Source organism: Pangasianodon hypophthalmus, chromosome 5 (assembly GCF_027358585.1).
Source record: "Pangasianodon hypophthalmus isolate fPanHyp1 chromosome 5, fPanHyp1.pri, whole genome shotgun sequence".
Lineage (NCBI taxonomy): Eukaryota > Metazoa > Chordata > Actinopteri > Siluriformes > Pangasiidae > Pangasianodon > Pangasianodon hypophthalmus.
In genome coordinates, this window is record NC_069714.1 from 20,422,925 (window position 1) to 20,436,071 (window position 13,147).

A 13,147-nucleotide genomic window follows, 5' to 3' on the forward strand; every position below is an offset into this window, starting at 1 on the left:
TCTTTACTAGGATAAGAATTAAAAAAAAGAAGTTGAAAAACTCTTGCATTTCCAACCTAATCTCTACACACTGCCTCTGTAGTGTGTGTGATAACTACTGACAAGAATTTCATTACATTTCTCTATACTGAAAAAAGAAAGAAACCTTGATTACCTGAAACACATTTATGGTGTCTATGGATGTCAAAGGGCAGCTGTTGCATTCCAACAAGTTTAAATATACAAATTTATAATGTACATACAAAACTGCAGCCATACTCTTACAGCGCAGGCCTTAGGGTGAAACAGACATTACTGAAAGTGTAAATCTGTCCTTAAGTATTTTTTTTCCAAATTTTCACTAATTCAGTTAAAAAGGATTTCTGGTTATTTATACGTTCCTTAGAGTTTTGTTGTATTCTTGCCCTATCAAATGGAAATGTTGGACTTCTGAGGTTGCCGTGAGCTATAGTGACTAACTTGGTAACACATAACCACGTATTTTCTATTTCTTAAAAGTAGTTCTCTCTTAAAGGGCGAGCTATTCATTTAACAGAAAAATGCATGAAGGCCTTCTACAAAAATAAATACTAAATAATGGGATTTGTCAAGTGACTTTCATTCTTTTACAGGGAAATGTGCAAAATTCTTATCCATGGTAATTGCACACATGCTACAGATGTGGTAAGTAGCACTGAATTATATGTTTAATTTAGAAATTGTGCGTTAAATGCTGCTTACGTACTCATAGCTTTTACTAATCAGGAATTTATTTTCAACAGTTGACAGGAAGGAAAAATATTTTTGTACTGTAGCTGTAATTTAACACCGATATATCACTTGAAGTAAGCAGGAAATAATTCTCATGCTTTTGGATTAAACAGAAGGCTATTTTTTTATACAACAATGCCATGCTGTATCCAATTGGCACAGGAAAAAAAAGAGAACCATATTGCTCTGTTGAAAGTGTATCTGACCTAAAATCTGACCTGTGTGACCGGAGAGGTCTCACTTTACAGAACCCAAAACACTGCACATTCCTGCAGCAGTGCTGATGGACGCAGACTCACTAAAGTGAGCCTCATGGGCTGTGAAATCAGCAGCATATGCCTATTATACACGTTTATTGGATTATGATGTTTGGTACCACAGGGCTGGCAAGTCAGCCATGTAGTAATAAAGCTTCATTCCACTAGAGGGAGCGCTAAGATTAACCCTGTGCACATTATCACTGCCATGTATTTTATCCTTACAAAAGACAGCAACTATATATAACAATGGCTTAATTGTTTTTAAACTGTAAAACTCTAGTTTTGCATTAAAACCGGCCTTTATAGAACCATCTGTCCATCCATTGAATGTATCTAGACAAAAGGTGACACTTTCAGTAGTGAAATTGACATACTGCATGGGTAACCATGCCTTTTTTTTTTTTTTTTTTTTTTTTTTTTTTTTTTACTGTGTTTGTTCATTCACTCACACACACATGCACAGGCAGACACTCTTTAAAATGTCAGATGTTTATGTACTATTTGTCTCAAGCCCTGGGAGACATGGTGAGCATGAACAGTGTTTGGCTACAGAGTAGTGGTATTTGCTTTACGCCTGTGGGCAGTAGATCAGACCCAGCAGAGCGCGGCAGACTGCACCTTACAGCCTACACACACACAGACACACAGGGGCCAGCTCTCCTGCACCACCACACCAACGAGGCACCGTTTATTTTTCGACGAGTCTGTCTGTTTTAATGGGTTCCAGGGCCGCTTTGAAGTCAGACAGAAGGGGAAAAGGGTGTGTTAAGAAGATATACTGAAAGGGACTGAGAAAGAGAGAAAGGGGGGACAGGTTCTGCCTTTCTCTGTTGCCATTCAGGCTCAGCTGAGTGCAGCAGTCATTCCAGAGAGCTGGGCTGTTCCACGTCTGTGTCTCTCCATGCTTCACTCACCGCTCCAGCTTCTCTGGTCCCACACACTTGCCCAATCAACTGTTCCTATTATTCATCTGCCATGACTCAAATCCCCCGTAATGGCAACAGAAATATGCCTTTTACTTTCTCATTTTCAGTCTCTCTACTGTCTCGCTCTACTTCCATTCACTCACTCACTCTGCTTTTTTTTTCTTTTACACTCCTAAGATTTTCCTTACTAACCTCTCACTTTACTTCTCTTTCTCTTTGTGCCTTTTTCTTTTTCTAATTTTCTAACTCTCTGCTGTCTTGCTCTACTGCATCCACTCACTCACTCACTCACTCATTCATTCACTTACTCACTCCTACTTCTCCTTTTATACTCTTAGTATTTTTCCTTTCTTGCCATCTCACATCTCACTTTCTGCATGTCTCTCTCTCTCTCTCTCTCTCTCTCTCTCTCTTGGTCTCTCTGAACCCCTCCACCCTTGCTGGACCCCTCAGTAAGCGTCCATGCCACATGGAATGTAGGCCACCACATATCGCTTTAACCTGAAGTGGCACTTTTATTTCACACCTTTCCTCCCCTATCAGACTCAAGCCAACAAAGTATAGCTGTTTAAATGTTATTTCCGTTGCTATTAACAGTGCAGAGTGATTTAAAATTTTAAACCAGTTAAGAATTATGATGTGGGTAATCATTTTAAAAAGTGTTGTCAGTGAATGCACAGTATCATGTTACATGCTTCCCTTCATTTGCTGTTCTCTATTAGGAAGACATATGTAGTGATGAAATCGAGGACTGGTATATGATTTCAGTCTGAGACTATAAACACTACATGTGACCCATGAACACTACACATTTGATACCACATTTGTCATTTATCTCAGCCTGGGATCATTTCTTACTCTAGAACTACGTCTTTGAAATGGATTGTTTTTTTGTTTTTTTTTAAATGAATTTAGGGACAGGTCAAGAAGAAATACTGCCCACTAGAGGCCAGTGGATGCTTTGGATGTGGTTATATGACCCCAGTTTTTATCTGGTAACAGTGTAAAATGATCAAGTATCAGTTAGTCAGAACTGATGAGAGTTGTTTCTTTCAATGATCAATTGTTCAGTTATTTTTCACCAAGCGTCCTGCATCCAGCCTGTTGGTCAGTCTTTGCAGCCTGAGCAGTCCATGCTCATTTTAACCTCAAATATATCTAATAGCAGACCAGATTGCTCAATCTGTATGCTTTTTTTCTTGTTAAAATTCTTTTGAACACGTTTTCTCTCATCAGTTCTCTCCTAGTAAGATATCCATAACATATGCCAACAGCTCTGGCATGCCATACGCCCTAGATTACAATGTGTCGACTCTGCTACACCACTGGCTATTTTTGGTCATGAACTTGTTAGCACCTTGTCAGTGTCACGACAGCCAAGCGTAAAGAATCTTCTGGTAATTTTAAGGACACACTTATTGGCTTTAGACTTAAAGTTAATATCCAAAGCTGTCTACAGCAGGGATCCTTGTGAATGTAAATAATATTGTGCAGCTGTGCGTGCCTGAATCTTTTAAGCATTCATTAACACTGACTTGGTAACTTGACTGTATTTAAGCAAGTTTCTCTAGAGTTAATATCTTGTATTTGAATTTTAATCTCATTAAATTCAAACTGGAAAAGTGTACTCAAACTTATTATTAGTCTAAATTTTGCCAAACAGGATTGTTAAAGATTATTTCCCCATACATGTCCACATAAGCTCTTGAGCTGGATGTTATATATAGTCTATAGCTGGATTGCTTTGCTGAAGGCCATGTAGCCAGTTTTGGGCATTTGCCTAAAGGATCTTTATTTAGACAGTTTCTTTTTCTCCAGAGGCCCAACATTCAGGAGGAAAGGGGGAGAAGCGGTGAAGAGTACAGCATGGATAAAAGAGGGAGTGGAGAGGGGTTGGGGGTTGGGTCGGTGAGGTAGAGTAGTTGTGGAGGGGGGGTTCATTTTCTGACCAGTGACAGGATAAAGGAAACAGAGCAGCTCCAGAGGTCGGCTTGAGAAAACACAGCCTCTGTCAGTCACACAGACTCCTGGGCTGGGATTAAGCCCTGGCCTGGAAGGAGATCACGTTTCTCCGGCCGGGATACCTCACTGCTGCAAAACACTACCAGATGTGGAGCATTCACGACTTAGGGGGAGGGGGACTGTATACATGTGTGTATAGCATTCTTTAGTTTTAGACTACCTGCATGCATTCATGTGGCAATAGAGTGTAGTGACATGGAGCTAAAAATGTGAAATCTGTATAAGAAATAAAACCGCTATTATGAACATAACTACTGTACATGCAAGGTTTCAATCTGCAGTATAGCTGTGTCTAGAGTTACAACTGAATTGAGAGTCCAGTCCATTTACACTTCCACTAAAATTTGTAGTATGCTTTTTAAACAGTCCCTTTGTGTATTGTAATAGTAGCATTTATCAATCTGTTAGTAAAGTTATGTGTGAGTGTTTTTCAGAGGCCAAACTGAGCTAAAACTTCCTGCCAGATTTATAAAAGTTTCCATAATGCTGATTTTCTTCATACTCCAGTGTGTTATGGTGATAAAGGCCAATCACCTGTAACATGCCAAGTGCTTTCATAGCACAGCTGATTTGCACTTTGTGGCACCAACAAATACTCCTTAAAAGGCAAAGCTCACAGAGAGCTGAAAACAAAAAATGACGACTAAATGGTGAGAGCATCTCCTAAGTGCGGTGTGTGCTAACTCTTCCAGTAATATAGCTCAGCCTTGAATAGTCCTTTATAAGATATCATTTCTTTTGCTGAATTACTAGTCATATTTTTTATGAAGTTTTTTAAATCTCTTTCTTTCAAGTCATTACTATGAAATGACAGAGTTTCACAAAAGTTTCATTACATCTGTGTGCTTAATTGAAATAAATAAGCTGTTTAAACTTGAAAGCATAATCGGTGTATAAAACTGCAGTAGCTCATCGCCAATTATACAATTTGAATCCGATCAGTTGAGGTTCACATTAGTGGGTCTACTTGTGTATAAATTTACACACAATCTCAGGAGCTCTCATAGGATATGAACGCTTTTCCGTACTAACTGGATTTTCATGAATACAACATTAAATGCACCTGTGAACAATTGATGAATAAATGCATTCATATCCAGCTTGATAAATGAGGCCCAGTGTCTAGGATTAGGACAATAGGGTTGTCTGTATGATCCTGTTTGGACAGATACTGACCTGTTTGTGTAGCTTGCTCTTCTAGTTGGTCCAAGATGATCGATGACTCCTCCAGAACACCTTCAGAGGTCATAACCCTGACAACTTAGATAAAGATAAAGACATTTTCACAAAAGACATTTTATTTTTACACCTTGTTTCCTTCTTTCCTTTTCTTTCTTCACTGGCCTCACTGTCTGCCTTTTTTCCTTGTTTAGTTGACTTCTTGACCTTCTCAGCATCACTGTCCTTGACCTAATGCTCCACTAAATGACTGTGACTATGCCTTGTATTACATTTGTATAAACTGTCTTTAAGACAGATTATAGGATAAAGGTGACATTATGATATTTAAGATATGCTCCTCTTTTATTTCAGAGCATCTTAAACCACAGTGCTGACTTTTCTGTGGTCTGTGGGCAGAAGGTAAAAGCCAGTACAACACTTGATTACCATGTTCTCTCATGGCATCCTCCAGAGCTGGGTGGTCCTCCGTGTCAGTTAAGGGATCCCAGAAAGACAAGCATATGATTTCCCCAGCAGGACCCATTATTAAGGTGCCCAGTACTCCGTCTTTCTGACACTCTGAAAACACATGCAGTGGAGTGGGCAAGAGAATAAAGAATAATAGCAAAGAAAGGATTGTATTACTTTCCTTTATGTATTGCAGACTCAGTGACATTTAATTGCTTAACTTATTCTCGAAGGTGCTGATTAATTTTCTTTAACAGCAGCTCTGACAATTGTGCCGGCTGTAATTCAAGTGCCAGGTTTATATGAATGCATTGGTTCTAACACGTTATCATTTCTAGTAACAGCTCATTCGCAAGGGCTTGTATAGTAGGTGCACCACATAATCTAAGCTTTATAATAAAAGGGTAAAAAAGCATGTTTAACTAATAAAAACATATAATCAGTCATATGATGCACCTTTGTATAAGGAAACATTTATTTAATATTTATGGAAGGAGTCTCGGATGTTGGCACTTTGTAACAAAACATGGCAGAGACTTCAGGGCAGAGACCTTTCTGGTTTCTCTAACATGACAAGCTGTGTTTTTAATCTTAATTTTAAGAAAGTAAAGTAATGACTGATTATATCTGCTGTTACATAAGTGATAACAGGAAGTAATTTCCTGGTGATGTTACACATTTAAGTAACTATAAATGGTAAAAAAAAAAAAAACAAGGTGTTGTTCATTAATGTATTTAAAATTTTTATAATTACAATTTTTTACCTCCCTGCCTTATAGTTATCAGCATAATTATCAGCTTTTGACTAGATGCCATTTGTAGGTTTTAATAAATCACTTGTGAGATACCCCTCAGCTCCAGAGGAAGGCTGCCTCTGATAATGCCAGGCTGAGGCTCTGACGGATCTGCAGGGTCACGCGGGTCTTGTCTGTAGATTGCCATAGAGCACTGCTTTCCGAGACCTCTACGACCTACAAACGGAGGCAGTGGACCCATGGCAGTCTGATGTTCTGAAGAAGAAAGAAATCAACAATTTTGTGGTTTCAAAAAAGCGTACAAAGCTAATGTGACATATTCTTACTTGTCTAGTGATTTCAGGTTTTTAGCAAAGTTTTAGTACAATTTGAAGTGAACAGTGAATGTAACTGGTATCATCTTAAAGACTAGGCTTGATTCATATACAATATCTTTTAAAAATGGCCATAGTGATTCATTTGCCATACTGATTCATATTTAGTATTTGTAGTATCAGTGTAAAAAGCTATTTTAGGGGCTCCCAAATTAATCCATCCATTTTCCATACCGCTTATCCTAAACATGGCCGCTGGGGAACCTGGAGCCTATCCCAGGGAACTTGGGACACAAGGCGGGGGACACCCTGGACAGGGTGCCAATCCATTGCAGGACACAATCGCACACACATTCACACACTACGGACAATCTGGAAATGCCAATCAGCCTACAACGCATGTCTTTGGACTTGGGGAGGAACCGGAGTACCCGGAGGAAACCGCAGAAGAATGGGGAGGACATGCACACACGGCAGGGGCAGGAATCACACCCCCAACCCCAGATGTGCAAGAGAAATGTGCTATTAGAACATTTTCAAATGTTGCCACTGGCTTTAGGTGCTTTGATTTGCCCAGTTGTACATCACTTATATTTGGCTTGTGCTTACTGTGTATGTCACTTATACTTGGCTTGTGCTTACTGCGCTTACTTGTGTTTACTTGGGTTTTGACAACAGGAGGGAACGCAGGTTCAGTCACATGGACTGTTAATATTAGTTAGCTAACTGTTATAATGTTGGATAACAGAAAATATTGTAGTTGAATGCAAAAAGAAAAAAAGGAAGTTGTTGCAAATAAATCCTGAGGACATGGTAAAGGGAAAGTAAGTTAAAGTTAAAGGTAAAGCCTATCTCTGTATTATATTTAATGAATTTCATTTGGACTAGCTTTATCGTACCTTTTGTTCAGTGGGCCATGTTGGTACCTGTTAACAGTCCGTATTAGAATGTGTTGTGTTGGCTGTGTATAGAGGTTTGTTTTGGCTAAGGTAGTGGCATCATGTCTCTTATTGAAGTTAGTTTCATATTCAGACATTCTGTTATTTCTGGGCAATAACACATGAAAGGCACGTAGTGTGACTGAACGTGAATGTGTAAGACTACATGTTTTGAATTTAACGTCAAAAGCAGAAGCAACTGCAATTGTACCTCACTCCTCAGTGACTACTTATTGTACTGTTTTTTTTGTTATAGGTGTTACTGTTTTATAGTATAGCAGCCTTGCTTTTTCTGCTTGGAGCAGCTGTAGATTTAGGTATAGGGCCTCAACAATGGTTCATACCCAAAGGCCTCCAACCCTGTTATACTGAATGGTAATTTTTACTGCCATATGTGATATTTTACTGTAAATGCCTCCATAGGAAAACAGAAATAAGAGTAGAATGATATAATGTAATATTTTGGCATGTTAATAATTTTCTTTCCTCTTTGAACTGATTCCATTTCGATGATGTGGTGTGGTTTTAAACCATCCAGCTGTCCTCTGTTTTAGAGGAACTGGAAAAAAAAAGACTTTTGATTTTATGTGAACTTGTTCTGCTTGAGTACAAGATGAGATCTGGCTCAGTGTTATCCAAAAATCTGCTTTCCTCTCCTCAGGTCTCAATATTTGTTCACAATGTTTTAGCTTTGGTGGTTTGGCCTCAGAACCTCATGAGTGTTGACCAAACTTCAGCTAGTCTGCTGTTATTTATAATATCAGCCCCAGAGATCTCTCCAGTACCCCGCTGTCAGCACGGCTCGGATCTCCCATGTCATACGCCTCTAATAACTGCAGCCAGGCCCAGGTTAAGCTGTACACTGACAGGCTATGATCACTCCTCAGAGAGAGGCTGTGCTTTTCATTTATTTCTGCTGTTGTGATAGTATAGATCTATTCAAGGAGCCACTTCAGCTCCGTAAAGCTTAGCTTGTTTTGAGTCCATGTGGAGGTGTTTGTATGTGAACTAAAAGTGAGAGGAGAAGCTGTCAACACAAGCCTTGATATTAGTCACTCTGTCAAAAAAAAAACAACAAAAAAAACGAATGTATGTATGATATATATTGCTGTGTACATCCTTGCTTCACTTTTTATTTGGAAATGCATTCCTTTTTAGAAATGGCAAACATTTTTGGGCATAATCAGCCAGTAAAAACATTTCCCCTCACTCTTTCTTCAAGAGGTTCTTCACTGTGTGATTTTATGGTTGAAATGTCTGAAAGCACTTCAGAAGGTTATTTTTTGTTATATCAAAGCCAAGAGCGATGTTTTGTGCTATTATAATGCTTGTAAAGCAAGGCCAAAACTACTTCTCTGCCAACATTCTTACATTTATGTTTTGGTTGACCAGTATGCAATACTTTCATCACACCACATGAAAACAAGATCTATGATGATGTGGGTTGACTTTGAATCACTAATCAGTAGTATACAGTTCCTTTGTAATATGTTTGGATATTTAACAGTAAATTGAAATAGCTGAAACACACCCACCCCAACTGTGCAAATCAGAATTGAATTAAAAACAGCATTTCTATTCTTCTTATTCCAGCTCTTGTAGCTTAAGACATAATATCAGACAAATGAATATAAAGTGAGAGTATAGTCAGAGATCATTGTTTTGACTTATCTGAATACCTCTGTCCTCCTCAGGTTCAAACCCGATGAGGGTGTCTTGTTGTGCTGCTTTTAGCCTGCGCCCGTGTTCAATGGGCCTGTTCTCTTCTTTCCTATTCGACTCCACTTTCTGTTCCACATCACTACCCAGGACATCCTCAATTTCTTCCTTTTCCTCAGGAAGGCCACAAAGACCATCTGACAAGACAAAGGCAGGAGAGAAGCTCCTTAAGGCAAGGTACTGAGACAAAAGGATTGAGAACTTAATGTGGAGACATAAGTGACAGGAAGGGGAAGCTTTCCAAGTCCTGTAGCTACTTCAAATCACAAATCACTAATTGGGAATTAGGTGAAGTGAGGTACATACCAATAGAGAATACAGAACATTGTGCAGGGCACTAGGATCCCAGTTCAGGGATTGACATCCAGTGCTGTTGAAGTGGTAGTAATTATGAGTGGATAGTAGTTATCCATGCATCCTCTGGGTCTTACCTTGTTCCACTGGTAAAGGGAGCAGCACAAGTACTTTCTTAAGTACAGTTCTCTCTGGGGGTTTGGGAGCAGCAGCCTCGGTTCTGACTTCGGGCTGGTGTATATCTGGCAGTCGTGGTACTGGCTCCTTGTGGTTTTCTTGACTTGTGTTCCCAGCTTTGAGCTTAAAGACATCTTGTAGTCATGTAAAGTTCACTTTAATAGGCATATTATACATTCATGTAAAAGAAAAACAAATGAGCTTATATATACAGATGGGTTAAAGGAAATAAAAGTTAAAAAAAAAAAAACCTAGTGTCTTATTAAGGTTTTGGGCCACCAAAATACCAACACCAACAGCTTCAGTTCTCCTTGGCACAGATTCTGCAAGTCTCTGGAGCTGTACTGGTGGGTTGAACACCTTTCATCCAATGATGATTGTGGCTCTATTATGCTGTAGAGGGCATTTTGCTGGCATGGTTGACTTTTAGGGAAAACAGTCACTGCAAATCAGTACAAAGCTCTCCTGACTGATCACCTTTATCATATGATGAAACATTTCTATTCTAATGAGAGTGGTCTCTTCCAGGATGACCCCGCCCACATCCACAGGGCACAAGGGTCACTGAATGCTTTGATGAGGATGGAAATGATGTAAATCATATGGAACTGTACTAATTGAACACCTGTGGGAGATTTTGGAGTAATGTGTTAGGCAGCTGTCTTTACCGCTGTATTCAAAACACCAACTGAGGGAATATGTTTTGGGAGAATGGTGTTCATCCCTCCAGTACAGTTCCACAGTTCCAGAAACTTGTAGAATTGGAGCCTAGGTGCATTGAAGCTGTTCTGGCAGTTTGTAGTGGGCCAACACCTTATTAAGACACTATTTTCAATTTTCTTTAATTTGTCATCCAGTATTAAATGTATACAGTGTATATATAATAGGTGTAATTTATAGTTAGTCGTTTCACACTCTGTATTCAATCTAGGTCACCTAATTATTGTTATGTTCATTTCATGAGTTAGTGTATCACCTATATACTATATCTAGATTTCACCTCCTACAGCCTAAGAAGCCATTTGCTTGCACAGCTGATGAAGGACTGTTTTTCTGAAACACGTTTCTCTGGAAATTTTGCTCAACTTTTGCTGTATATTTACATGTGTTTGGTCTACTTCATTTTAAACTGTTATTTTGATTTAGATCCAGGGTCACATAACTAGATCAGGTGTTTGCATCATATGACCTACTGATACGTTAAAGAGGCCTAACATCAAAAATGATGGAACCTTATTTGAGCTGAAATGTTTTTGCTCTATTTGTTTCAACAGCTTTTATCACTTTAGTATACACACACTCTTGATTGCCTCAGATTTTCACCTGTAGTATTTCTTTTTAAATGTCTGTACACAGTAAGTGGTATTTACGCTGTCACTGGTGTTTGTTCTCAATTTGAGAGGTACACTGGCTCTTCTAAGACATATATTATACAACACAAAAATGCTTGTTCAGTAGAGATATCTGTTCAAACCAGTTGTTATGGTGAAAAAAAACACACCATCCTGAGACATTTTTGTGCTGGGAATGTGGACTTACCCCATGGTCCTTGCTGTCTTCGTCTGCAGGGAGTGCTTGCTTTATGGGGGGTAGATGAAGGTCACCCCGTTTCACTACAGTGGAAATACAACACTAATCATTTTGTAGGTTATCTACTGACATATAACTATGGTAGATTGTTATGTGAATACTAAAATTTGATATTTTTGTTGAAACCTTACAATGAGTTTATTGAAGAAAGTGTTTAATTGTTTGTCTGTTTTGACAGGGTAGATGGTGCTCACCAGGACTTGGATGCCAGCCCCCCTCTGCTTGTCTTCTGTCATTGGGGACTTTTGAAAGGTGACTGCAACCCAAAGAGAGGTTCGTATAAGCTGGTCTTGGAGCGTGTCCACCTTCCTCACCACCTGTCTCTATTGCATTCTCTTTCCATTGACCGTTTAAGTCCTTTGGGTAGCCAGTCAAATGCTCTGCAACCTGGTGAGTTTGTGTCAAAATAAGGGAGATAAAAGCTATTGAGGAAAAGGTTAGGTTCTTTGAAGTAATGGTCAAATTGTGTCCAAAGAAAAACTTAACTGTTTGAAAAGTTTCAAATAATCAACCTCAAATAGATGCCATAAATGCCGTTTCCTTTCATTCTGTTTATTCTGTTTAGTCTACTTTATTTCCACATTAAAAGGCCAAATGTCTGCCATAACAATAGTGTGATGCATCGTATGAGAAACACTGGCAAAGAGAGTGGAATCTAAAGACACTTAAGGTCAGATGATTGGTTATAAATCGACCTTTTCAGGTTTCTCATCCGTTAATGCGGAAGTAATGAAAATCATGTCTCAGAAATTATGTAGTAATTCCATAAAGAAGAAACCACAGGAAGCTGGGGTCATTTTTAGAGAATGTCAGATTATAGAAGATGAAAATGTTATGAGGGAAAGAAAGGTAGACATTTACACAGTGGGTACTGTTTTAGTTAGTATACTACAGGCAAAAATGGTTATTTTGATTTTTGGATATTTTTCCATCAGAAGTGTTCATACTTCCACAACATTTAAAAACAAATTTCTAATTATCCTCTACTTAGATGATGTAGTGATTCATGCTGAAAAATTGTTTTCTGCGAATCTGTTGGCTGAAAAAATGTTTACTGGCTGTTGTCTCAAAATAACTTGTTTTCACTGTGTCGTTGTTCTCAGGCCTTTAAAGGATCCATATAAATTCACACACTGCTCCAAAGATCTTAAAACTTGACTTTGATATAGGATTTTCTATTTATCTTAAATTCAGTGAAATAACAGTATTTTAATAAAGTGCTGTGTGAAGGCCTGACAACATGGATTGTGCTATCACAATAAAACAACAAACAAATCATTCCGAGTGGAACCTATTTGCTGAAAATGTATTTTACTGATATGCAAATTAGCATGTTTAATGATCTATTGATCTATACTTTGATGCAGAGTACAAGAAAAAGAATAAGCCCTTTAGTGTGTAATACATGGCCTTAAACCAGTTTAAGTCAAATGCCACATTGAGCTTGTGTATTAATTTAATCTCAGTAGGATGGAAACAAATAAAATGCACACAGCACTGGTTAAAGATGCAGCATTACCATGTACACATTGTGATCCTCAGACTGTTCTGTGTTTTCCTCCCAAGCATCAAATTCAGGAATTGGGCTCATCTGAGCTTTGGGTGTCACTACCTCTGTTCTGAAACTCGTCTTTCTGTCTCTGGTTATAGAGCGCTCCTCGGCTCCTGTTGGCTTAGAGGTTGCTGGCTCTCCTGTAATTACATACAAATTGAGTGAATCTCACTGGAACATGGCTAATAATTCAGTTGTGAATTAGAAAGTAATTCTTTTTT

The 13,147-nt window shown here is 38.6% G+C and overlaps 1 protein-coding gene across 1 annotated transcript in view; it reads right to left on the reverse strand.

The window, feature by feature from the left end:
- LOC113525902 (uncharacterized) overlaps positions 1 to 13,147 on the reverse strand; it is a 32,257-nt gene that overhangs the window by 10,097 nt on the left and 9,013 nt on the right. The window contains exons 6-13 of the mRNA XM_053234226.1: positions 12,894 to 13,066; positions 11,569 to 11,761; positions 11,324 to 11,397; positions 9,745 to 9,907; positions 9,274 to 9,450; positions 6,436 to 6,597; positions 5,567 to 5,698; positions 5,135 to 5,218 (exon numbers count right to left, since the gene is read on the reverse strand). Of these exons, the coding sequence (XP_053090201.1) occupies positions 5,135 to 5,218; positions 5,567 to 5,698; positions 6,436 to 6,597; positions 9,274 to 9,450; positions 9,745 to 9,907; positions 11,324 to 11,397; positions 11,569 to 11,761; positions 12,894 to 13,066 (1,158 nt within the window). The remainder of the gene's footprint in view (positions 1 to 5,134; positions 5,219 to 5,566; positions 5,699 to 6,435; positions 6,598 to 9,273; positions 9,451 to 9,744; positions 9,908 to 11,323; positions 11,398 to 11,568; positions 11,762 to 12,893; positions 13,067 to 13,147) is intronic.